Consider the following 24,615-nt stretch of genomic DNA (forward strand, 5'->3'; position numbering starts at 1 on the left):
GGCATCTTTGGTTAATTTTGGGAGTAAAGGTGAAACGTCTTCACCGGACAAAAAGAATTTTAAGTTGCGTTCGATCCACCTTTCGCGGATAACATGACCATTTAAATCCATCACTGTGCTCAAAACAATGAAATCCAGGATGTAGTTGCATTGCTTTCTCCAGCCATCATCATCTCTGCTTTCTCCTTCCAGGCTTTGTCCCTTAAAAAGCAAATGGAGAGCGTTGAGCGAGAGTGCGCACCCGTGGCGATAAAAGCGGACAGCCCGTGCGGACCCGGGGCCCCCCGCCGGGCCCGGCTCGAGGCCATGGAAGCGGCCCATCGGAAAGAAGTGCTGGAGCTGCGGGAGAGACACGAGCGGGAGATCAGCCGGTTGGAGGGACAAAGAGACGAGATGCTGGAGGAGGAGCGGCGATCTTTTGCTAAAGGTTGGAGCAAAAGACCGTCTCTTTGTTTTCTGCAGCGCTTATCCTTGTTTGGGCTTGGGTGCCTTGCTCAAGGGCACCTCGGCGCCGCAGCACAAGGAAGCTGGCATCTAGCCGCGGACCAGTTCCGTTTTTCAGAAACAGACAAATCATTTTCAAATTCCAATTTAAAAAAAAGAAAAAAAAAAAAAGTTTGAGATCGGTACAGTCCAGCAAGATCATTATCCATCCATCCAATATCTGGGCCGCTTATCCTTACAAGGGTCACGGGGAGTGCTGGAGCCTATCCCAGCTGTCAACGGGCAGGAGGCAGGGTACACCCTGAATTGGTTGCCAGGCAATCGCGGGGGACATGGAAACAAACACCCGGTCGGACTCACGTTCACACCTCGGGGAAATTTAGTCTCTAATAAATGCACGTTTTGGGGATGTGGGAGGAAACTGGGGTGCCCGAAGAAAAACCACGCAGAACATGCAAACTCCACACAGGTGGGGCCGGGATTTGAAACCCTGGTCCTTAGAACTGCGAGGCAGACATGCGAAGCAGTTGAAGGTTAGGTCTGCGTCCCGAAGGAAAGGTTCCAAGCATTCCAGGGACCCTTGTGAGGATAAGCGGTTTAGTGTAGTTTCAAATACACGTGTAATTCTCTTTGTTTGTTTAGTTTGACAGTAAACTTCAACTAGGAGTAGCGTGAAATATCTTGACGCCTCTCTTCTAGGAAAAAAAAAAAAAAGCTCGCTATTTGCCAAAAGTCTGTTCATTATGAAAATAATGATGATACAGTGCTTGCATCTCGAAAACATTTTTGTGGCGGATCAGTTGCACAGTATCTGGAGGAACCCCTTTGGGTCATAAAATAAAATCTTGGTCGATACATGGAAAAACTCTGGACGGGCAGTTGGTCATGGAAAAAAAAAAACGTTTCGGTGGTAACAGCCATCAAGTGGCAATAAGCCGCATATTGACATGTCTTGTGATGTTTTAGCACGAGGAAGAAATCATTTCCCCGACGAGCAAACGTTATTATTACAGTTCTCGAGGCGCTGAGAGCAGGCCACAGAGAAGAGCTGCAGAAGGCCAGAAGCCCGCCTGGGGGGGAACCGCACACGGAAGCGTCTCATCCGGCGCATATGTAAGAAATCATGAGATTTCTCCGTGACACCCCCCCCCCCCGCACAAGTGATATACTGTACTGTAATTTTTTGTTGCGCTCGTCAGGCCGCCGGTTGACACGTGCCGCCGCCATTTGGACGCCTTATCTGAACGTTTCTCCGAGAAATGCCGGCAGTTGACCCTCGCTGAGCGGAGCGGCCGAAGAAAAGAAAGTGATCTCGAATGCAAAGAGAGAGAGTTGAGACAGCTTTGGAGAGAGAACCAGGTCAGGGACCGCACCTGTGTCCGTTATAGTGCACGATAACGGGTAAAAAAAAAAAAAATAATAATCAAAATTATAGTCACCTTTTTTTTTTTTTTGATTGTCCAAGATTGCCGCAGCAGTATATAATTGACCTTTTTCCCCTCCCCAGGAGCTTAAAGCCAAGCTGGCAGAAGAGATTAGCCGCATGCGTTATTTCATCACGGGACAGAGGCCAGACGCGCTTTACCTCGGCGACGTGGCGTCAGAAGTTGAGGTAATGACGGCAGTAATCTGGACTTCAATATGCAGTTTTCAACTCTTACGTAAGTACTGTAAGGGAAGTGCGAACGGCTCGCCACGCCCTGGCCCAGTTGCAGTATTTCCGCGTTTTTCATTGGAGCTCGAATTGGACTTGGCAGACGTGTCTGGCTGAGGGATTTTTGGACCCAATTTAATGACACAAATTGTTCAAACAAGTTTGCTTAATGTGTCGTCTCACGGCCCGGTAATGCGTCCCCGATGAGTCGTTAGAATCACAGTCCGGTTTTCTTCAACGTGGCCTGGCTAGGTTCCCCGCTTGGTTCCGTTGAGCGGCACACGCTGCCATCTATTGGTCGACCGGAAAATCGTCCTAAAATCGATCATCTTGTGATGGGAATCCTGGGGAGTCGGATTCTCTTCGTGAATCAAAGCAGATATAAATGATGACCCATCTAGGAGGATTTATTTCTATTAACCGTTTCTATTGGGCATTTATTGAAATGGTTTTGAATGCTTGGAAGCATTGTGGTACCTACAATGCACTACTGCATGAATTTTTTTCCCAGTTTGTTACTTTTCTTGCTAATCAGGATCAGAATCAGATTTATTGGCCAAGTGTGTAACAGACAAGGAATTTGTCCAATTTGACTCTATGGTTGTACTGACTGGCATAAAATTTATTTGGACAGAAGCAAAGTACGAGTAAAAATCTGTTGTATTTAAACAGGTCCATGCATTTATTAACCACATTGTCCAGTTGTACATAATAGAAATCACGAGGCAGATGTCGAAGACCACAAATTTGGTCGTGAACAGACAACTGCTCCCTTTGCACAAGTGACATCAGTAACACACTTATCTATATAGATTTCATATCTTGCACGTCTTATAGTATAGTTATAGTTCCTATAAACACAAAATATCTTTTATTTGTTCTGAATGTCGTACCAGGGCAGCACTGACTGCCGTAGAAAAACTACACACTTTACACACTTGGCCATTCAAGCCGATTCTGATTCTGATTCTGATCGTTACTCCACATCGGCTAAATCCAAGACTCGTTCCAAGCTCCCTTCAACATTTCCCCACTTAGACGCTGCTAAGAGCCAAAGAAAATGAGGTCCAGTCTCTCAAGAAGGAGCTCAGCTGCTTACAGAGTCAAGTCCAGTCCCTCACCGAGGTACGGCGTGACGATTCGCTACACCGGCACGACTGCAGGAGATAAATATGAATTAGAAAATTTGCCATTAACCCATTCGTGGGCTGCGTCCCATTTTTGGGACATCATGATTTTCATGCATTATATCTTTCAGTATATCAAAATATTTAAGTGTTTTCATCTGAAGCCATAATTTGGTATATAAGAAAACCCAAGTACCCTCTCACGGGCAGCGTCCCATTTTTGGGATGAGATTATAAATGAGTAAAGTTATCATATAACTTAATCAGAAACAAAAAAGAAGTGCTATTTCCTTGATTGTGGCCTGTTAGGAGACTTTTATCTCAATATGGCAAAAAATTGCCACCCTACCCATGAATGGATTAAAATTGTTATCATGCATTTTTTTTTTTTAACTCAGAGGTATTCATTTATTTTGTTTATTGCACTTTAATTAGATTTGGCCGATCAAGAAGTAATCTCAATGAGGTGTATAGAATAACTGATCAAAATCAACTGTACTGTTGCACACTGTATTGCATAACGTGTGTACTTTGTACATTCCAGTATATTTTAAATGTATTTTATTGCTCGATCAAGTCCTGACAATTCAGTCTTTTTAAAGTATCGTAATTTCTGGACTATAAGCCGCACCCAATTATAAGCCTCACCCACAACATTTATAAAGGAAAAAACATTTTGTACATACACAAGCCACATGTGCCCACATTGAAACATGAGATATTTACAAAGAAGTTCGGGCCACCTGCTTTTATGATGTCTGAAAGCTTTTTTCGTCTTTTTACATTGCTCCAGTTCCTTCCGCCGCCGTTTCCAGCGTCTCACCATCGATGCATTTATGCCGAAATTCATGTGCAGCAGCTGTTTCCTTCTTTATCGGCCAGCTCGATTGCTTTTAACTTGAAAAGCTGCGTCATATGCATTTCGTCTTGCATTTACCACGATGAGGGTCTGTTCATGCTCATTTTATTCATGCACAAAGCGCGAAGTTACATTAAATTTGCGTCTTCCTCGAAACACATTCCACATGTCTCACTCTTACCGTTTCTGCTCGAGCGCCACTGGCGGACGTTAGGAAAAAAAAATCCCAAAATTAGCCGGATGATTGCATAGGCCGCAGGGTTGAAAGCGTGCGGCTTGTAGTCCGGAAATTACGGTACTTGGTCATGGAAAGGGATTCTACATAATTGTGCAGATGTACCTGACGTTGTGGCTTGGTGGATGCAAAAAATGTGCTTTTGTCCATCGGCTTTGCCGATAGTGGCCCAACACTTATTCATATACGCTTTGTTTTAGGAGAAGGAGGCAGCGTATGAGCGCTACAAGGAGGTTTACGTCGAGTTAAGTGACTTGAAGGGCCGAAGCAGGTTGGAGATGGTTTCTCTCAGCGAACATTTGAGATTGGTTAACGCCGCACGACGGGAGAGCGCAGGGGGGAGCCTGTGACCAATGAAGAAAACGAGTGGAAGTCCTCCTTTCTTTTCAAATGAAATAAAGCTAAATCTACACAAAACAAGTGCTGCTCGTTTCATATTGTATTGACTCAGTTTAATGAGTTCGCAAGATGCAAACAAAAATGAATGCTTCGAATGATACAAGCCTCACATGATATGAGAATTCTTGAAATTTGTTTGGTTGACAGATAAACAGCAGAGGACAGAGGAGGCAGATGGGCAGAGGTAGATGGCTGGATCTAGAAGGATAAGCGCCTCATCTTCCTCATTTTCCTTTGGCCTTATGATATTCTTCCACGCAACAATGCAGCCTGTACATAATAAAATAAAGAAAAAAGTTAAGCCAAGTTGTAGCACACAACACAATTCGCTAAAATGTCACAAATTGGGCGTCGCTTGCACAAAGTCGCAGGAACGTTTCGCACAAGACAGTTCAGTCGTCGTCGTCGTCATCCTCAGGGACGAATATGTCGTGCTCCTCAAGGAGGGCGGCAAAGTTCTTGCTGATAAGAGTTCCCACGTAGAGGAACGGCACCACCACGGCAGTCATGCGAACGAGACCGAAGGGCGTCTGCGGGGAAGAACGACAAAGTATGGAAGTTACAATTTAAAAGGTGGCGCGCATGATGGGAGAATACAAAACTCCATCTCAGACATTACGCTGCTCTATTTATCCCCAATCATAATGTGCAATGCCAAACCATTGGGTGATTTTATGTGATTTCCCTTCACTGGTCTGACAAATTATTGTTTACTACCAAAATTTGATCTTTCCTCAACCATCATGGGCATAAGTGGTAAAAGAGCATTTTGTTCATTTCTTATCTTGGAACAGGATCAATATTTGTTCCAACTCGTGTTTGGAGACATAAGTGACAAAAAAGCGTTTTGTTAAGTTCTTATCTTGGAACAGAAATCAATATTTATTAATCCACATCTACTCGTGTTTGAAAAGCAATCGCAGAACGTACTCACAGAACAGATGGTCGTAAATCTTGTAAGGAATAATTTTATGTTTTAAGATCACATGCATTTTTACAAGTGACCTTCAGAATTGAGTCCATTAATAAACATCTATGACATTTTTATTAGCTGGTTTAAAAAAAAAAAATACTTTATATATCCGGTCATTCCCGTAAACACACGCTCATTGGCTCATTAAACTAGCGCAAACCCTTCCACCAGCAGCGATTGGACGCAACCGATGTCATGCAACGCTAAGCTCCGCCCACACCATTAGTCATTTTTTTTCACCTTAACAGGACGATCACAAAAAAAATTAAAACAACACTTGCTTTTTCTGGTTTCGGTAGGATCGCCCCCGACGACGTCGAAACCACATTCCGGGTTATTATCGTCCTGTTTAGATGCTGTTTCTTACGGCCCAGTAACCCAGCATTCCTGATGTTGGCTGGCAGGGAAAACCGTAAAAGATTCATCGCCATTTTTCCCAGTGTCAAAAAAATGGGCGGCACAAAATGACGTGGGTAGGCGTGGTTCCGGTTTGATGACGTGTTTGACGGCGCCCTTTATCATACACGAGGTCTGAATTTGATGACTTTTTAAATTATTTTAAATCAAGACCCCGAAACCAGTGATATACAGAATCGTCACGCATCACAATTTAATGAACATTTTGAGGCTCTTCGCGTGCTGCGTGGCGATGAGCAGTTTAGTCCCGTTTGACATCAGCGGCAATTAAATATTTCACAGAGAGTATAGCTGTCGCATTTATGTACTAATATATAAATTTTTAACCCAAAATATTATAAAAAAAAAATAGGTTGACGACGTGAGGTAAACAGCAGTAGCGTCGCCTCGAAACGGAAGTAGTGGGTGCGCGCTCTCCGACTTCGCGAGAATGCGCGCAGACGGGAAGTGGAAAGACGGAAGAAAGGACGCCGGAGCTAAACTTGCCAACTTTTATTTTACGGCCGATGATTCTGCACAATGTTACAAAGGAAGTTGTGACATATTTCGACCATCGAATTAGTGCGCCAAACCATAGACGCCGCCCCCCCCCCACCTCACAATCATTTCTAAATACGACCCGGTGACTCCGCCAGTTTTCAAACAGCCACTTCGCGTTCCCTCAACTGGGCCACAAAGTCACTTTTTTGTTCCCTTTTTTTGTTGTTGTTGTTGTTGTTGTACAGGTTTCTTTGTCAGTGCGGCGTTTTCAAACGACTTCCAAGTACAATAGAAATAATCCCAGCACACTAGTGAGTTTCCTCGCTAAAAGTTTCTCCTGGTTGGGGGTGCAAGTTGGCTACCGAGGCCTACGGCGGGTTACATGTGTGAAGACCGCGGCCGACAAGGCACTCATTCGGCGCTCTCAACATGTCGGCCCAGGCTCAGATGCGAGCGATGCTGGACCAGCTCATGGGCACGGCGAGAGACGGTAAGCGCCACTGCCGGGGTGTCGGTTCGTCGCTACGGCGTCTCGACAAACGTCAAGCGTTTGTTTTGTGTGCTAACGTTAGCCTGCGTGCTATCAGTACGCATCTGTAGCCGCTAGCGCGGTTGCTAATCAGCCTCGGCGTGCTCTGCCAGTCAAGCTAGCCGACGTGAGTCTAAGTTAGCTACCTGTTGTTCGCGTGTCAAGTATCAAAGTTGTCTTTAAAATATCGCTGAGACGTTCATTTATTTACTTTTCTTAGCAGGCTCATGAATGGTTATTGCATTGTGTGAGTCTACAGACTTCTACTACTACATTGTGCTATGGGAAATTGACATATACGCTTGGTTTAATAATGTAGAAAAAAAAACATTGTTACATTGAGGATGGAGTAAGGAATCTCAATGCAAAAACAGAATATTTAGCTGGGCGTAGAGCACGTCATAAATACACATTTGTGGATGTTACAGTCAGATATTAATGCAAGGTTAAAAGTATATGAACTCCGATGTAATGAGAGATGTATCTGCATTATGATTTAACTATGTAAGTGTTTTTTTTTTTTTAATACAATTAGTGCAAGTGGTGAATATAATATTGGCCATTGTATCATGCTACATACATCGTAGTGAGTTACAGTCCACTGCGAAGCTGATAATTTTTTGTTTTTGTCATTTAATAGGAGACACCATGAGGCAAAGAATCAAGTTCTCAGATGATCGGGTGTGCAAAAGTCATCTTTTGGATTCCTGTCCTCATGACATTCTGTCGGGCACTGTGAGTATCCCCCAACACACCAACCAACTTGTCATTAATTATCTGTCAGATAAAGTTTATGGGAGATGTTTTGATTAGTTTGTCTGCTGCAGTCCTTTAAGTCAACTGTTAAAAAAATGTAGCCCAAGTTTGAGAGCTATACTCATCTTTATTTTGCTGATACAGTGGTAGCTTGGGATACAAGTTTAATTTGTCCCGTGACTGAGCTCTTATCTCAGGTTGCTCTTATGTCAAAGCGGATTCCCCATTGAAATGAATGTAAATGCCATTAATCCGTTCCAGACCCCAAAATGCACCCTATTTTTTCATGTTCCACATCTCTAAATAAGAAAAAGTGTATTTTTAAATCACAAATATTGTATTGTAGTGCCTAAAAACATAAAAGAAAGGAATTGCTTTTTTTAAGTGTATTGACCTCGGAAATGAAAACTGGTGGAGGTGGATGGCGGGCAAGGCAGATGGAGGATGTTTGTGGGAGAGGTTCTTTCTCAGTCACTTTCGCTAAGTCTGTGCACCATCTCTGAACTTTATTGCAACAAGTTTGTTTTTCTGTCACTTTTGCTGAACTTGTCATTCCACTTAACTACTTAGTGGTTAGCTTAATGTTACTTCACACTTAATGAACTCAATTCCTACTGTCATTTTTTTATTTTTCAGTTTTGCTTAATTATACTTGGGTCTTTAATCGTGCACAACTTTGGCCTTTTTTGCAACACACTTCTGTGTCAACGGATGTCCATTTAAAAGAATATCTGTTCAAGTAGGTTTTTGCCTCTTTCTGTAATGTGCAAGGCACGTGTTATTATACAGCACCAAAGCATGACCGGTTGCAACATTTTCTGGATACTTCTTCACCACACAGTACAAAACTTTTTCCCACTGTCAACACGTCTTTTCTCTCGGTGGAAGAGGACAACCTCCTCTGTCTCCTCGTCAGAACTCTCATTCCGCACCTCTCATGCTGCTGCATCTGTCGCTCCTTTGATTCCTCAGCTCCGTGGCTTTGAAATAATTTTCGATTTGGTGGATTCCTTCTGCTTGAGAATCGTACATATTGAGATAAAGTAGCTGTAATTATGAGTGTAGCCGTTTAAGAGCAAAGAGGGGGGTGGCGTAATGCAGACCAGGCGGGCGAGTGTGTGGCGGAGCAGCAGCTATTTGGTAGAGCGTTCGGGGTGTGCTACCGTTGGATTGAATAAAAAGCAACTAAAAAGCAGTGGCGACTCCGTTTCCTCACTGTCCTTTACCGAGGGTATTCCAATATGGTTGACGTACAACGGTCACAACTCTTTGCCAAGTCGCTCACTCATACACTTGTGTTTTTCCTCTTATTTCACATCCATCAACATCCTATTCTTCTCACGGCTTTCCTTAGCAGTTGCTTTCTTGCGCCGCATGGTTTAAAAATTCACTCGTACTAAATGCAAAATAACAAAATGTGAACACAGATAGCGATGCTACCGAGCCCAGGTGCACAAACGGAAATAAGCTCGCAAAGCTGAGCGGCACCTGCGTTTCAGCATCTTGACCATCACGGCGACATTTACGGCGGTCGTTCGTACGTCAAATCCCGGCTCTCGAGACAAAGCAAACAAATTGTCCCGGCAGCTGGTCGTATCTTGGTCGTATGTCAAGGTACCACCGTATTTGTGTTTTGTTTGCATTCCACGGTCTGTTTGGAAATCCTCTGTGCTCTTGTGTATTCATTCCAACTAAAGATCCTTTTTTTTTTTAAAGAAAGCTAAATACCAAACTCCCTGGCAGACTCTCATAGACAAAAATTGACACGTGACTCTGTTGCACCTGCAATGTATCCAATGAGTTTGTGTGAATGCTGTTTTTTTTACGTACTTTTGTTCTGACCCCTGTAGAGAATGGACCTGGGAGAGTGCGTGAAAGTCCATGACCTGGCCCTCAGAGCAGACTTCGAGATTGCCTCCAAGGACCACGAATACTTCTTTGAGCTTGACGTGAGTCATTAAGTCTACATTGGGATCACCGCGATTCCCGGCCTACGGAGCCCACCTGATTATAAGCCTCAGGCAGTACATTTGTAATGGAAATACCATTTGGCGCATAAATACGCCGCAGCTGTGCAAAAGCTGCGAGTGCCCACATTGAAACACGAGATATTTACGGTACAAAGAGAGTTTAACTCTACTGCCGCCGTGCTAATGCTAACGTTAGCGCCACCGTGCAAGCATGTCCTGTGGCCTGTATTATATTACGGCTACATCAGCGCGTGCACCATGATTATTATCAAGGATTGTTGTACAAACAGTTTTTTTGAAAACCAATACAAGTACAAACCTACAAAATACAAATACAGATGATTCCTAATATTTTGGGCATATGAGTAGCCTCAAATTGGTGGTGCGCATTGTACATTGGTAGAAGGGTTTTCCTGATTTTATTTATTTATTTTAGGTCAACTTTGGGGGTGCGCATTATGCTTCGGGACGCATTATACTCGAGAAATTACAGTAAATCAATTTTGCTTGTTGGCTTTCAGGCTGCCGAGCACCTTCAGTCTTTCATCGCCGACTGTGACCGCAGAACCGAGCTGGCCAAGAAGAGATTAGCAGAGACGCAAGACGAGATCAGCGCTGAAGTAACCGCAAAGGTGACCACTGCAGGATGAATCAATGCTGCTCTCACCAAAACCAACCAACCAACAAAAAAAAAAAAAAATGTGTGTCACGCTTAGGCCGAACGCGTCCACGAGCTGAACGAGGAGATCGGGAAGCTGCTCGCCAGCGCCGAGCAGCTCGGAGGCGAGGGCAACGTGGACGAGGCCCAGCAGTTGCTCGAGAAGGTGGAGAAGACCCGCATCTTGAAGAAAGAAGCCGAGGTCAGAATTTAGGACGATCGCTTAAACCGTTAACGGCCAGCAATGTTTAAGTGCTTCTCGTTTGAAATGATCTCCTCTTTGTTTTCTTCCAGGATATTTACAGAAACTCAATGCCAGCCTCCAGTTTTCAGCAGCAAAAACTGCGCGTGTGCGAAGTGTGCTCCGCCTACCTGGGATTGCATGACAACGATCGACGTCTCGCTGACCACTTCGGGGGCAAACTTCACCTGGGCTTCATTGAAATCCGCGAGAAACTTGAAAAGCTCAGGGTAAAGAGCTAAGCCGGAACCACACATGCAGCCGACGCATTTTGGATGTTGCCTAGAACGTCGCTGGCTAGCCATTACTGAGCAGGGCGCACATTTAACATTTGAAAAATCTCACCACACACGATAAGTATGTATGTATGTATGAAAAATCTGACCCGTTTAGTTGCCCACATAATTGATATACTCGTAGGAATTGAAGGGAAGGCACTTTGGCAGCTCCGAACCTGTTGTTGTTTTACGAAAGTTCGATGATAACAGTAAAGTACAGTGGCGCCCCGGTTGTCGACCACAATCCGTTCTAGAAGGCCAGTTGAAAAGTGAAACGTTCGAAAACCGAAGCATGTTTTTTCCCATTACAATGAATGGAAAATGAAATAATGTGTTCCAAGCCTAAAGGAAATACCATTTGGTACATACACACGCTTGAGCTTTTCCTGATAATAAACTGCATACTAGAAATACATGTATAGTTTCAATATTTTATACAATGAAATAATTTCAGAAATATATTTCTTTTTGAATAACAAATCGTCGTGGGTCAGCTGGTCAGGGCATTCGAATCCCAATTTTCGTTCGAAAACCAAAGCAAAAAAATTTCCAAATTTGCGTTCCAAAACATAGACTTTGGAAAACTGAGGTAGCACTTTAATCATTTTTGGACCAGTTAAGTGGTATTGGACAAGTTCTCAAAGCAGACCAGATGCTCTCTCTCGAGACACTATTTTACCACAGCACAGTGGTTGGGATTCATTTCCTGGACTAGAAGACACCTCTCGACTTGGATCTCAATGAAAATGTAACGGTCCAAAACTACGCTTGTGTGATGTCTTGTTAAGCGTCAGTGTTTCCTGGTCCCATTTTAAATGTAGAAAGCGGTTGTGGAGAAACAAGAAAAAATGCGGACAAAGCGCAGAGAGGAACGGGAACGAGATGACGAACGGGATCGGCAGTGGGACGTGGATCGGGACCGCGAAAGGGAGCGAGAGTGGGAACGGGAGCGTGAGCGCAGGAGGTGAGAGGTCCCCCATCCGCCGCGACCGTGTCCCGCCATCACCCACGATCCGCTCTTATCTATGATGATGATGTTCCTATCCAGGTCGCGATCCAGAAGCGCAGAACGATACAGGTATAAAACCACTGCGAAACATTCTCGTAAACTTAAAGCACCTTTTGGAGAATTCAAAGACCCCCACCGCGTGACGTTTGACTCATTTCCGCACGCTGAAACGCAGGGACGGCGGGGGCAGTTCATCCTCTCACCGGCCGAGACGCCACCGCTCCTCTCGTTCTAGAGAGGAGGGCGGGGACCGCGATCGGGAGCGAGAGAGGAGGCATCGGCACAAGGACCGACACCGCTCTCACTCGCACTCTCACAGGCACAAGAGAAAGAGGTGAGACGGCCGCCGGGAACGACGTCAAAAGCCTTTCCTTGAAGGGGTGCCGTGACCCTCATCCGTAGCGGAACTTCCCAGTCAAACGATCCAATAGAACCGTAGTTCCCAAACTGGTATTGAAGCCCTTGCAACTTTTTGCAGATGAAAACATTTTGTAAACAGGATTCCTCGGGAATTGAGAAAAACGTGAACGAGACCTGGGTGTGACCTGTCTTAAGAATAAAAAGTTGCCACCTTTTCAGCAGTTCTGAAAGTCGTATTCTCGAGCGAGGAAAATTAGCCTTCCAACAGGGGTGTGTAGACTTTTATCACCTACTGCATAGACCGGGTGTCCATGATGTCTGGAAATAATAATTTTCAAAAAGTGTAGCTCGGGTGTGTCAAACAAATCGAACTGCCGGTTGAATATCAAAGTGGGAAATAATACAATAAGGTTTGGGATAATTTTGAGAATTGTTACACTTGTCTAGAGTGAAACGTATTTCTGGATCTTCAAATACAATCAGTGCGGTCAGGTTTTAAACGTATAGATGATAAAAATGAAGGAAAATTAAAGGGGGAATTTGGTTTGGTTTGGTTTGGATTAACAATGTATCCAATAGGTCATGTATGTACTGCGTCTTGAAAATGTGACGTTAATCCTCTGATTTAATGGCGTTTTGAGAAGATTTTTATCGACGACTACGAATATTCACAGTCGCCGCCATTCTGGCGAGTCACATGACCTGCGTGCGCAGATGTGACGTATTACGTGCGGCGACAAAGATTTCATCGCCGGTTTGTAGTGTCTTCACATGCAGTACCACCACGGTCGGACACGGCAAAATACCTTCGTGCGTCGCTAAATTTTGCCAGAATTCAAATAGATGTTCTGCCCAGTAAGAAAAAGAATCATTTACGGACCGGCAACCGGAGTGCCCGGAAGAAAACTTAACACGGGCAGGGGGAGAACATGCAAATTCGACAATTCTCCACCAAAACAAAATCCACAAAAATCGAACCCGTAAGGCCAACGTAGGTCACGTGACTCGCCAAAATGTCGGCGCCCCCCTTGAAAATTCGGAATTGACGCTAAAAATCTTCTCAAAACACCTTTAAATGAGAGGATTAACATCAGATTTTCAAGATGCAGTACATATGACGTGACCTATTGGATAAATTGTTGATGCAAACCACCAGAATTCCGCTATAAAAAAATCTGAATTGTTTTGGAAAATCGTAAAAAAAAAAAAATTAAATGTACTTCTATAGCTTAGCTTTTAAAAGGGGGATAAATGTTAGGTATGCCTTGATTTTACCGGTCTACCCTTTTTGACATCAAACGTGTCTTCTGAACGGCACGAAATGATTTTTGACACCCCTTCGGAAGATGTTTCGCCTCGTTTGATCTTCCTCGAGCCGAGCATCAGTCGCTTCCAGCAGGCCCCGTGATTGGCTGCCGCCAGTCACCAGTTTACCCTGCTCAGCCAAAGTCAGTCGGAATCGCGTCCGGCTCACCCGTGGCCCTGATGAGCATATGGAAATGAGCTGAGTTGGCGGTTTCGAACAGTTCCCTAACTGTAAAGTGGGGAGTAAATTTGAAAGATTTTGTGAATATCATCCCGTCACAATCATCAGTTTTTGACTGTGCAGGTGCGTTTTATTCTTCTTAACTGTCAGATAAGTGTCAAAATCATGCAACCAGTTGGAGGGATTGGTTTGGTTTGGTCTGGAAGGAGGCTTGACACGTCGTCGACTTACCGTTTTTATGCAGCAGACGAGTAGCCCGTCACATTTGCGCTGACAAGTTCAATTTCAGGTTCCGTTCTTGATTTGCGGTCGGCAAAATAACGGGCGCACCTCGCGAACGCGTCCTTAAAAGCGTTCTTCTTCGCCGCCAGGTCTTCCAGAGAAAGGTCGTCGCACTCCCGGGACGCGGAGCCCTCGCTCCCCCAGGAGCGCAGTCACGAGGAGTGGCGCGACAACAGGGCGGAGTACAAAGACTGGGAGGACCGGGAGAGGTCCACCTCCCCAGACACGGCCGGGGCGCGGCAGCGGGAGAGGTCGCTGTCCTTGGAGAGGGATCGACATTCCAGCTCCGAGGAGCGGGAGTCGGGAGAGATTTGACGGGGACAAAGGAACAAAACCGCAGATCCTGTCTTGATGTCAAGCCATTGTTTTGTGCGAGGGTAATAAAGACGAGTTCATATTCAAAGCGCTATTTGTACATTAGCGGTGTGGAAAAGTTACCGTGGGGATGTTGGGATGTCGTCAATTTAACAGGCAGAGTAGCTTTTATACGACGTTCAGTTCAGAGTGTTGTGCTCGAGTACGTTTTGTCTACGCCAGCAATTATTTTCACCGTCAAAGGAGGTCTGCTTTATGTCTGCGCAAAACAAGTGCTGTGTTTTTGTTTTTTTTTTTATTCATCTACCGTTGTTCGTCTTAAAGGACTATTACGTTTCTGTAGGGGTGGCTTACAGGGTTTGGAAATTTTAATGATTTATAACCACTGCAGTAGATTTTGGTCGAGGCCCTCCGACCGCTTCGGTTTGTCCTTTTGTCGACTGCCTTCGAGCCGTTTTGAAAATCTGGTACTGGCATTTAATTGGCCTTTAATTTCACAGAAAGATGCTTGGAAATTAAAGTTAACGAGTCATCACACTGCCATTCTCGGCGTCTGAAGTGACATGACGTGCATGTTTACATCCCGGCGTGAAACGAGGGGCGCGTAGCGGGCGCTGTGGGAGGCTTCAACTTTGCTGTGCTGCCAAAAAGTAATAAACTTTCTCCTTGATATGCAAAGTGTTGGATAGACATCTTTTTGCTGCCCCTTTAAATGTCAACGGGTCGGCGCGTCATGAAGCGTGTACATTTGCAGCATTTTCACGGAATTTACGATGGGTCTAAAATCGACCCGTCTAGCGTTTAAAATGTGACAACGGAGACCCCGGACCGTTGATCAACTGAAGTTGTACATCAAGCAAGAATGTAAAAAGAATTCCACTTACAAAAGGTTTAATAATTAGTATCTTTGGTTCCCAATTGCTTATTGATTGTTAAAAGGAAAATTTTACACGATGGTAAACGTACCTCTGTCGTACCATATTTTTTTGCATTAAAATCAAAATAAGTGAATATTTTCAAGAAGACCAGGTTCGTCAATTTGAACATTCATATCTTGTAGTTGTGGTGTTTTCAGTCGAATATAGGTCTTTGTTTTTTATATACAACGTCCAAATTTTGCGGGGCCGCTCATAAGGGACACGTAGTTCACTTTTCGGCCTCTGGGCGGCAGTGAGTCTTTAAAAAAGGGGGAAAACGTAATGACGTCATGCGTATTCAAAAAAAGAAGCGGGCAGGGAGGAAAATGGCGCAGGGTTGTCCATACTTCGGTGAACGGGAACGAAGACTTTAGACAACGTAATTTGTCACGTTCGGCTCGCCATGTCGTTGCTGAACCCGTTTAGCAGGCTCCCTGATTTGAACACCGCTACTATTTTGGTAAGTCTCACTTTCGAGCTTTATCTGCAGTTACGAAAAAAGCTGACGGAATTTCGTGTGCCAGTCTCGTCAAAAGTGCCGAGTCCTCAAGAACGAGTTAAATCGGTTTCCGAATGTGAACTATTCTGGTGCGCAGTGCAGTACTTCCAGCAAAATGATCTTAACGGAGAGGTTAAGTGATAATTGACCTGACAATTGTACGGTTTTCAATTTCCATTGTTCTAATATATTGAGATAACCTTTATTCAATTCTGACTGTATAATCGTAGTGAAGTTCAAGCTTGATCGTAAGCCATGTAGAAACTGACAAATCCACCAAAAGTTGCATTTCATGCCACGGAAAGGTGTCCAATGACGCCATCTTGTGTGTCATAGAGGACAGAGAACACAGGTGATAGGTAAAGCGTCAAGTTTTGCTTCTATCGTCAATTTATCCGATTGGCCTAAGGGTGGCGGCGACGTCATTGGAAACCGCGCCGTGTACAGGGAAGAGAGAACTGCATGCGCACAATATTCCTATTTTAGTGTAAATTTCAATGTACAATGTTGGTTATGTCCATGTGCTGTTTACGTGTACTTTCAGAACGTCATAAACTGAGACTCCCCAGTATGATGTACTGTACTGTATGAAACTATAAATGCAACATGCAGGGACGAGTTTTGGATGAATGGCACGAGAATGGGCCTCAGGATGTCATCCCGCCATCTCTGTGCATTCGCATGTACGCCTGCACGTACCATCACCCCACCGCCGCCGGTGGTCTCTCGATCCACAGCGTGAAGTCGGCCAACTCGGTTCCACACGCCGTCTGCCGTCTGCCCTTTTCGGTGAAAGTGGGAGTCAGCGGCCGAGTGCCGGACGCCTTCAAATGTGACAATTTGCCCACTGGAGTCAGCAGTCTGGTCGAGACTCTGGCGACGACGGGCACCCGGCTGAGCCTGCGAGAGACCATTTTTGACAGTTTGCGATGACGCAAAGGGACCGTCGCACTACCTTATCTGGGTGGCTGGTCTCAAATGATTTCGGAGGTGGAGCTCCACTTGTTCTGCTCTTGACAAGCTTTTTGGACGTAGTTCCCAATGGACCTTTCCGGCCCGTCAATCACTCGTATGATGATAATAACCAATCAGATAGCCGCATTGTCTTAACCCCGTGGCTCGACACGCCCCTCTCGCCGTATTGTCCCACAAGCAAAGCTGGTTGTCAGCAGCAGGCGCTTGGAAAAGTTAATGTTACGAAGAAAATGGTCCTCAGATGCGCTTGGGGAACGCGCAATTGTGATGAAAGATATCCTGCCACGTTGATTCATTTTGCAAAGCCCAAAACACAGTTGACGAAGTGCCTACGACGGATTAAGGCTCGCGGGAGAGCGCACGTACAACTAAATGTGAATAATATCAACAAACACGAGGCTGTATGTTCGAAGGTAAGTGAGGGAGAAGTATCTTCTCAGAGTTTGATTTCATTATTATCAGTGCAGGAGAACAACTTTCACTTTGTTAGCGTATCGCTGACATGCTGAATGAAGTGTGAAAATGTTTTACGCCGAAGAGTCAGGTTAGCGATGCGTAAATGCGCCATGTCATGCGAGAGAAATGTCGACTTGCCGATTTGTATCACGTCAGACTTTTAAGACGGAGCACTGGGTTCGATTCCGAGCCAAGTCAAATGAATACACCCACTCACTTATCAAGACTACAATGATATTATTACTCGTGATCTTTCCAAGTAAAAAGTACTCACCCTGCTTTACCTGCGCAGTACAATTCTGCTATTTTATCCTGTCGGATTTTAATATGAAGTTTGTGTACTTTTTTTGCGTCGCTCGCCAACGTTTCGCTGTAACTCTGACCTTGCGTCCCGCTGCGTCCAAAATCTTAATTCCGTGCGCATATCCTCACGTGAAATAGTTGAGACCTCTCTGTAGAACTGACGCATTTGGCAAAAAAACATACCGCAATATTATCTGGAATACGCGATAGAGAACCGACTTCAAACGTGTTGTGTTCAATCGCCATTTTGGAAGCTTTGTGGGACATGGCGAAGGGGGCGGAGCTTAAGACCGCCGTCGGAAAGGTCCGTTAACGGGCAGCAACTTCCTGAAGTCTTCACGCCAACCGCACTTGGGTCGCTCGTGGCTTTGTGCCGTGAGATCAAACTGCAGCCGAAGCCACACCTGCGCGATCGTCAAACTGTCTTATTACCGTCTTGATGTGGAGAAATGCATGTCATCACTAATAATAATTTGTGAACAATATTTTCGAGAAATAAGCCTTTTGCGTACAAAGAAAACAGTTGCGCTCGTGAAAATCCCCCCAAAAAATGCTTTTTATATTTTTGCTCAGTTTTTATTTTATTTATTTGACATTGCTACTACATTAAAGCAGTTTCATGCTGACTTGTGTTTCTTTTTTTTTTTTTGAAATTATTATTCAGCTGGTGGAGAGAGAAGAAGAGTTCCAGGAGAGATTAGCTGAGATTCTGGTGGAGGAGAAAGCGTTCACGTTGAAAGTGTGAGTCGTGCGTCCGATTATTAGCGGAAAATGTATTTTAATAGCCATTTTGGAGTTCCCGGCTCACTGAGCTGCGACTGTGTTCCGATTCAATAAAAGCGAATCCGTCATCTGGCCTCACAAAGCAACGAATTGTTTTATGCTGCGTTAGTTGTATCCTGCCCAACGGGCTGTGTTTCGATGGCTCCTTAGCGGCGGCGGCGTCGTTTTATACGATGGGCGGGGGGGGGGGTTACCCCACCGCGCGTCACTTCGAGTTCCCAGTGTCTTGTTCAAGGACACATTAAGAGACTCCGTCCTCAGCCACCTCCTGATCTGTGGCCCCCAGTAATTCCTAATGAATTGACAAGAGGTGGAGCGCCAATCGAAATCTCTTCCGCTTGTCATGAATGTCGACTTAGACGATTTGCCGCATTGTTGGAATTTTGCAGTTTGAAGTGATGTTTTTTTTTTTTTTTAAAACAGGAGACTGGCGAAAAGTCTGCCTTTGCCCGCCGCCAACGACGGCAGTCGGCCCAGGATCGACCTGGTGGTTTTTATCATCAACCTCACCTCAGATCTCAGGTATCTCCTTAATTCCCAGTCCTACGTCCGTGTGCTGTAAAAACTGACAGAATATTTTGGTTTTTCGTTGAGTCTGATACCCGTAGCACAGTAGACCAATTGCTAAGAAAATCTGCCCTGGTTTTTCTGTGTGGTTTTTATGATGTCCTGGTGTTTCCAGTGGTTTTCTCTGATATTTTAGTTTTATTTCTTTTTTCGGATCTGGCCCCCAGGCCTTGAGTTTGACACCTTTGTCGTCAACGTTCTCATTTACGAAATGACAATTGGAAATTTCGGTCCAGATTCGAATAAAAATCCTGGAGTTCGACGCATATGATTTTTGTCTTTTGCGGGCCACATAAAATCATCTGGCGGGCCGGATCTGGCTCCCCGGGCCTCGAGTTTGACACCTGTGTCGTCAACGTTCCCATTTACGAAATGACAATTGGAAATTTTGGTCCAGATTCGAACAATAATCGCGGAGGTCGACGCATATGATTTTTGCCTTTCGCGGGCCACATAAAATCATCTGGCGGGCCGGATCTGGCTCCCCAAGCCTCGAGTTTGACACCTTTGCCGTCAACGTTCTCATTTACGAAATGACAATTGGAAATTTCGGTCCAGATTCGAACAAGAATCACGGAGGTCGATGCATATGATTTTTGCCTTTTGCGGGCCACATAAAATCATCTGGCGGGCCGGATCTGGCTCCCCGGGCCTCGAGTTTGACACCTGTGTCGTCAACGTTCTCATTTACGAAATGACAATTGGAAATTTTGGTCCAGATTCGAACAATAATCGCGGAGGTCGACGCATATGATTTTTGCCTTTCGCGGGCCACATAAAATCATCTGGCGGGCCGGATCTGGCTCCCCGGGCCTCTAGTTTGACACCTGTGTCGTCAACGTTCCCATTTACGAAATGACAATTGGAAATTTTGGTCCAGATTCGAATAAAAATCCTGGAGTTCGACGCATATGATTTTTGCCTTTTGCGGGCCTCTCATAAAATCATCTGGCGGGCCGGATCTGGCTCCCCAAGCCTCGAGTTTGACACCTTTGCCGTCAACGTCTCGTTTACGAAATGACAATTGGAAATTTCGGTCCAGATTCGAATAAAAATCCTGGAGTTCGACGCATATGATTTTTGCCTTTTGCGGGCCTCATAAAATCATCTGGTGGGCCGGATCTGGCTCCCCGGGCCTCGAGTTTGACACCTGTGTCGTCAACGTTCCCGTTTACGAAATGACAATTGGAAATTTTGCTCCAGATTCGAACAATAATCGGGGGGAGTCGACGCATATGATTTTTGCCTTTTGCGGGCCACATAAAATCATCTGGCGGGCCGGATCTGGCTCCCCAAGCCTCGAGTTTGACACCTGTGTCGTCAACGTTCTCATTTACGAAATGACAATTGGAAATTTCGGTCCAGATTCGAACAATAATCATGGAGGTCGACGCATATGATTTTTGCCTTTTGCGGGCCACATAAAATCATCTGGCGGGCCGGATCTGGCTCCCCAAGCCTCGAGTTTGACACCTTTGCCGTCAACGTTCTCGTTTACGAAATGACAATTGGAAATTTCGGTCCAGATTCGAATAAAAATCCTGGAGTTCGACGCATATGATTTTTGCCTTTTGCGGGCCTCATAAAATCATCTGGTGGGCCGGATCTGGCTCCCCGGGCCTCGAGTTTGACACCTGTGTCGTCAACGTTCCCGTTTACGAAATGACAATTGGAAATTTTGCTCCAGATTCGAACAATAATCGGGGAGGTCGACGCATATGATTTTTGCCTTTTGCGGGCCACATAAAATCATCTGGCGGGCCGGATCTGGCTCCCCAAGCCTCGAGTTTGACACCTGTGTCGTCAACGTTCTCATTTACGAAATGACAATTGGAAATTTCGGTCCAGATTCGAACAATAATCATGGAGGTCGACGCATATGATTTTTGCCTTTTGCGGGCCACATAAAATCATCTGGCGGGCCGGATCTGGCTCCCCGGGCCTCGAGTTTGACACCTGTGTCGTCAACGTTCCCGTTTACGAAATGACAATTGGAAATTTTGCTCCAGATTCGAACAATAATCGGGGAGGTCGACGCATATGATTTTTGCCTTTTGCGGGCCACATAAAATCATCTGGCGGGCCGGATCTGGCTCCCCGGGCCTCTAGTTTGACACCTGTGCCGTCAACGTTCTCATTTACGAAATGACAATTGGAAATTTTGGTCCAGATTCGAACAATAATCGCGGAGGTCGACGCATATGATTTTTGCCTTTTGCGGGCCACATAAAATCATCTGGCGGGCCGGATCTGGCTCCCCCGGCCTCAAGTTTGACACCTGTGCCGTCAACGTCCTCATTTACGAAATGACAATTGGAAATTTCGGTCCAGATTCGAACAATAATCGCGGAGGTCGACGCATATGATTTTTGCCTTTCGCGGGCCACATAAAATCATCTTGCGGGCCGGATCTGGCTCCCCAAGCCTCGAGTTTGACACCTGTGTCGTCAACGTTCTCATTTACGAAATGACAATTGGAAATTTTGGTCCAGATTCGAACAATAATCGCGGAGGTCGACGCATATGATTTTTGCCTTTTGCGGGCCACATAAAATCATCTGGCGGGCCGGATCTGGCTCCCCGGGCCTCAAGTTTGACACCTGTGCCGTCAACGTCCTCATTTACGAAATGACAATTGGAAATTTCGGTCCAGATTCGAACAATAATCGCGGAGGTCGACGCATATGATTTTTGCCTTTCGCGGGCCACATAAAATCATCTGGCGGGCCGGATCTGGCTCCCCAAGCCTCGAGTTTGACACCTTTGCCGTCAACGTTCTCATTTACGAAATGACAATTGGAAATTTTGGTCCAGATTCGAACAAGAATCCCGGAGGTCGACGCATATGATTTTGCCTGTTTTTTTTTTTTTTTTTGGGTCACAGTCTGCAGTCTGCTGAAGCTTCCGTCAAGTATTTGGACCCGGACTATTTCCTTGGAAAAGTCTGCTTCATGGCCACGAACGGTACGTCAGCGTGACGGATGAGCTCCTCTTTGCGCTCTGCTATTTCCCCCACTTTCCGGCGCCGTTATTGGCTCAGGTCGAAGCTGATTTTTGTCTCGTCTGTTCGGTGACTGGCAGCGCGCAACGCCGCCGTTCCGCAAGAGCGCCTGGACGCCCTGAGGAAAGTGGCCGCGTCGCTGAGCTGCCCGTTGCTTTTTGCGGAGCATCAGGTTGGTGAGAACTTGTCTCGTTCCATACGTACACTTCAAAAACGCAGAACCTTTATTCATCCACAAGCAACGTTTTGTGCAACAATCTTCAATTTCTAATTGTCAACAAAATGACGGGAGAGACGGAGAAGAGGTCCCCGCACGACCAGCGTCAGTTTGGTCCGCGCTGCTGGGATTCAGTCGAATACGTTTGGAATTTGCAGGGCAGCCGAGGTTTTGTGGGGGTCCGGTTTGGTGGGCTCTGCATTGCGTCTCTCTGCTTTTTGCAAATGATGTTGCTCTGGCGGCTTCATTAACTAGGCGTGACCTTCAAATCTCGCTGGAGCAGTTCACAGCCAAGGGAAGGGAACCCAATCGGCACCGGCAAATCTGAGATGGTGGTTCTCCGGGTCAAGAAAGAATGTGGAGCAGTTCAAGTATCTCGGGGTCTTGTTCTCGAATGAGGGAAGACCAGATCGAGAGATCGACACTCGGATCGGTGGAGTGTCCGATGTGATGTAGACTTTGTATCGGTCCCGTTGTGGTGAAGAAGGAGCTCAGCCAAAGGTGAAGTTATGGTCACGAGCCGGTAACCCAATCAGCACAGTCAAATCTGAGACCGTGGTTCTCAGTTGAAAAAAAACAGTGGACTGGCTTCTCCGGGTCGAGAGAGAGATCCTGCCTCGTGTGGAGGAGTTCAAGTATCTCGGGGTCTTGTTCTCGAATGAGGGAAGACCAGATCGAGAGATCGACACTCGGATCGGTGGAGTGTCCGATGTGATGTAGACTTTGTATCGGTCCCGTTGTGGTGAAGAAGGAGCTCAGCCAAAGGCGAAGTTCTGTTCTTACCCTTGGTTATGGTCACGAGCCAGGGACCCAATCGCCACCGCCAAATCTGAGACTGTGGTTTTCGGTCAAAAAAACGGTTGACTGGCTTCTCCGGGTCGAGAAAGAGATCCTGCCTCGTGTGGAGCAGTTCAAGTATCTCGGGGTCTTGTTCTCGAATGAGGGAAGACCAGATCGAGAGATCGACACTCGGATCGGTGGAGTGTCTGATGTGATGTAGACTTTGTATCGGTCCCGTTGCGGTGAAGAAGGAGCTCAGCCAAAGACGAAGTTCTGTTCTTACCCTTGGTTATGGTCACGAGGTCTCGGCCGTGGCGGAACAAAACTAGATCCCAGATACAAGTGAAATAAGTTTCTTCCGCAGTGTGTCTGGGTTCTGGGTGGGTGAGAAACTCGCTCATCTGGGAGAGGTTCAGAGGAGCCAAATGAGGAGGCTCGGCGATCTGGTTATGGTTCCCCCTTAACGCCTCCCTGGTGAGTCCTACCAGGAGGAGGCCCCGGGACCGACCCAGGACACGCTGGAGAAACTACGTCTCCAGGCCGACTTGGGGAGGCCTTTGGATCCACTGGAAGAGCCGGAGGAGGTGGCTGGGCCGAGTGAAGTGTGGGTTTCCTTGCTTCAGCTGCTGCCCTCAAGACCCGAACTCGGATAAGCTGCAGTACTTGGCTGAGTGGACCTGGCGATTGCCCCTGCAGTTGATTTGCGCGCGGCATGTGGCCAACCTTGTCTCCTGACGTTAGGCTAAAATAGGCAGGAAAAACTATTTCAAAGGCTCCGCTGTATTTTTTTGAGAAGCAATCGCTTAGACGCACGCAAGTCTGCAGCCGCAGCCGCAGCCCCAGAATTGGGAAACGGCTTTGAGGATTGCTCAAGATGGAGCACCCGAGCGCAAAGCGCAAAGAGATTCGAGCGAGAGCGCAAAGTACATCCTCTGCCGTGACCCCCGGCCTTCACGGTCTTCATATTTGCCCCCTGCAGACGGCAGATGGTGCGAGCGGCGCCGCGGAGAGACTGGGGACCATCCTGAAGGTGGCGGCCGGTCTCGTTCCCATGACGACGGCACTCTCTCTGTCCAACGCGGCGATGATGTGACCAGTGCCCTCGGACCACGATCAGCCGGCGCGCTCTCCGACTTTCACGCGTTTTACGTTCTGTGCGGCTGCACTCGGCCGCCGGCGTTCAGTTATTTAGTCGATATCGTATATTTATGTATTCTGCTCTGCTCTCAGTTTTGGATGTAAACTGCACTGCGACGTTCTCTGAGGTGTTTCTACGCCGTTACCTTATTGAGCTAAATGTCAAACCATTAAAGAGGAAAAACTCCTCCCGGTACAATGCGGTGCTGTTCTCAGATAAGCTCGCTTAGCCTGTGTGTATTTCTGGCCCGTTTGGATGCGGCAGTCGACCGGAACGTGTACGATAACGCTTCCGCATGAACTGATTTGTTCCCGTGAAAGAGGCTTTAAATGCGCTCAAATATGTAACCGCAATGCAGTGGTTGAGGACCCCCGAGGGGACTTGTTGATGGCAGACTTTGTGCCCCGTGTCACGTCTTCATCCCGCGCTGAAGCTATTAATAGGTTAGCATCGCGCCAATTACCCAGCGCCAGACACGCAAAAGGCTGCGGAATGATGTTGGATTTT

The 24,615-nt window shown here is 46.1% G+C and overlaps 4 protein-coding genes across 12 annotated transcripts in view; 3 read left to right on the top strand and 1 right to left on the bottom strand.

Moving 5' to 3' along the window:
* The window catches only part of LOC133505731 (TRIO and F-actin-binding protein-like), a 32,958-nt gene extending 28,273 nt beyond the window's left edge, over positions 1-4,685 (top strand). For all 5 annotated transcript variants that reach the window (XM_061829143.1, XM_061829142.1, XM_061829146.1 and 2 more), the window contains 6 exons: positions 193-427; positions 1,458-1,557; positions 1,644-1,803; positions 1,952-2,056; positions 3,137-3,223; positions 4,520-4,685. In XM_061829143.1, the coding sequence (XP_061685127.1) occupies positions 193-427; positions 1,458-1,557; positions 1,644-1,803; positions 1,952-2,056; positions 3,137-3,223; positions 4,520-4,669 (837 nt within the window). In that variant the 3' untranslated portion in view covers positions 4,670-4,685. The remainder of the gene's footprint in view (positions 1-192; positions 428-1,457; positions 1,558-1,643; positions 1,804-1,951; positions 2,057-3,136; positions 3,224-4,519) is intronic.
* A 64-nt stretch (positions 4,686-4,749) lies between these two features.
* Positions 4,750-6,191, bottom strand: smdt1b (single-pass membrane protein with aspartate-rich tail 1b). 2 transcript variants are annotated; one of them, XM_061829152.1, is made up of 3 exons: positions 5,973-6,191; positions 5,078-5,248; positions 4,750-4,988 (listed from the first exon to the last, which is right to left on the bottom strand). In XM_061829152.1, the coding sequence occupies exons 1-2, from the start codon at positions 6,120-6,122 to the stop codon at positions 5,111-5,113; spliced, it is 288 nt and encodes a 95-aa protein (XP_061685136.1). In that variant the 5' UTR covers positions 6,123-6,191; the 3' UTR covers positions 4,750-4,988; positions 5,078-5,110. The 2 variants fall into 2 exon arrangements, with proteins under 2 accessions (XP_061685136.1, XP_061685135.1); XM_061829151.1 differs by having other exon boundaries at positions 5,103-5,248; positions 5,973-6,189.
* Positions 6,192-6,297: 106 nt separating this feature from the next.
* Positions 6,298-15,142, top strand: zgc:158803 (LUC7 domain-containing protein). Its single transcript, XM_061829149.1, has 10 exons — positions 6,298-7,078; positions 7,758-7,852; positions 9,724-9,822; positions 10,365-10,475; positions 10,560-10,703; positions 10,796-10,972; positions 11,842-11,984; positions 12,069-12,098; positions 12,205-12,363; positions 14,247-15,142. The coding sequence occupies exons 1-10, from the start codon at positions 7,018-7,020 to the stop codon at positions 14,470-14,472; spliced, it is 1,245 nt and encodes a 414-aa protein (XP_061685133.1). The 5' UTR covers positions 6,298-7,017; the 3' UTR covers positions 14,473-15,142.
* Positions 15,143-15,694: 552 nt separating this feature from the next.
* pane1 (proliferation associated nuclear element) lies at positions 15,695-24,327 on the top strand. 4 transcript variants are annotated; one of them, XM_061830913.1, is made up of 6 exons: positions 15,695-15,849; positions 18,287-18,363; positions 18,829-18,927; positions 21,857-21,936; positions 22,054-22,145; positions 23,950-24,200. In XM_061830913.1, the coding sequence occupies exons 1-6, from the start codon at positions 15,793-15,795 to the stop codon at positions 24,061-24,063; spliced, it is 519 nt and encodes a 172-aa protein (XP_061686897.1). In that variant the 5' UTR covers positions 15,695-15,792; the 3' UTR covers positions 24,064-24,200. The 4 variants fall into 4 exon arrangements, with proteins under 4 accessions (XP_061686897.1, XP_061686896.1, XP_061686894.1 ...); XM_061830911.1 differs by lacking the exon at positions 15,695-15,849 and adding an exon at positions 15,887-17,276; XM_061830912.1 differs by lacking the exon at positions 22,054-22,145 and having other exon boundaries at positions 23,950-24,327.
* Positions 24,328-24,615: the final 288 nt, after the last annotated feature.

Source organism: Syngnathoides biaculeatus, chromosome 9 (genome assembly GCF_019802595.1).
Source record: "Syngnathoides biaculeatus isolate LvHL_M chromosome 9, ASM1980259v1, whole genome shotgun sequence".
NCBI classification, from domain to species: Eukaryota; Metazoa; Chordata; class Actinopteri; order Syngnathiformes; family Syngnathidae; genus Syngnathoides; species Syngnathoides biaculeatus.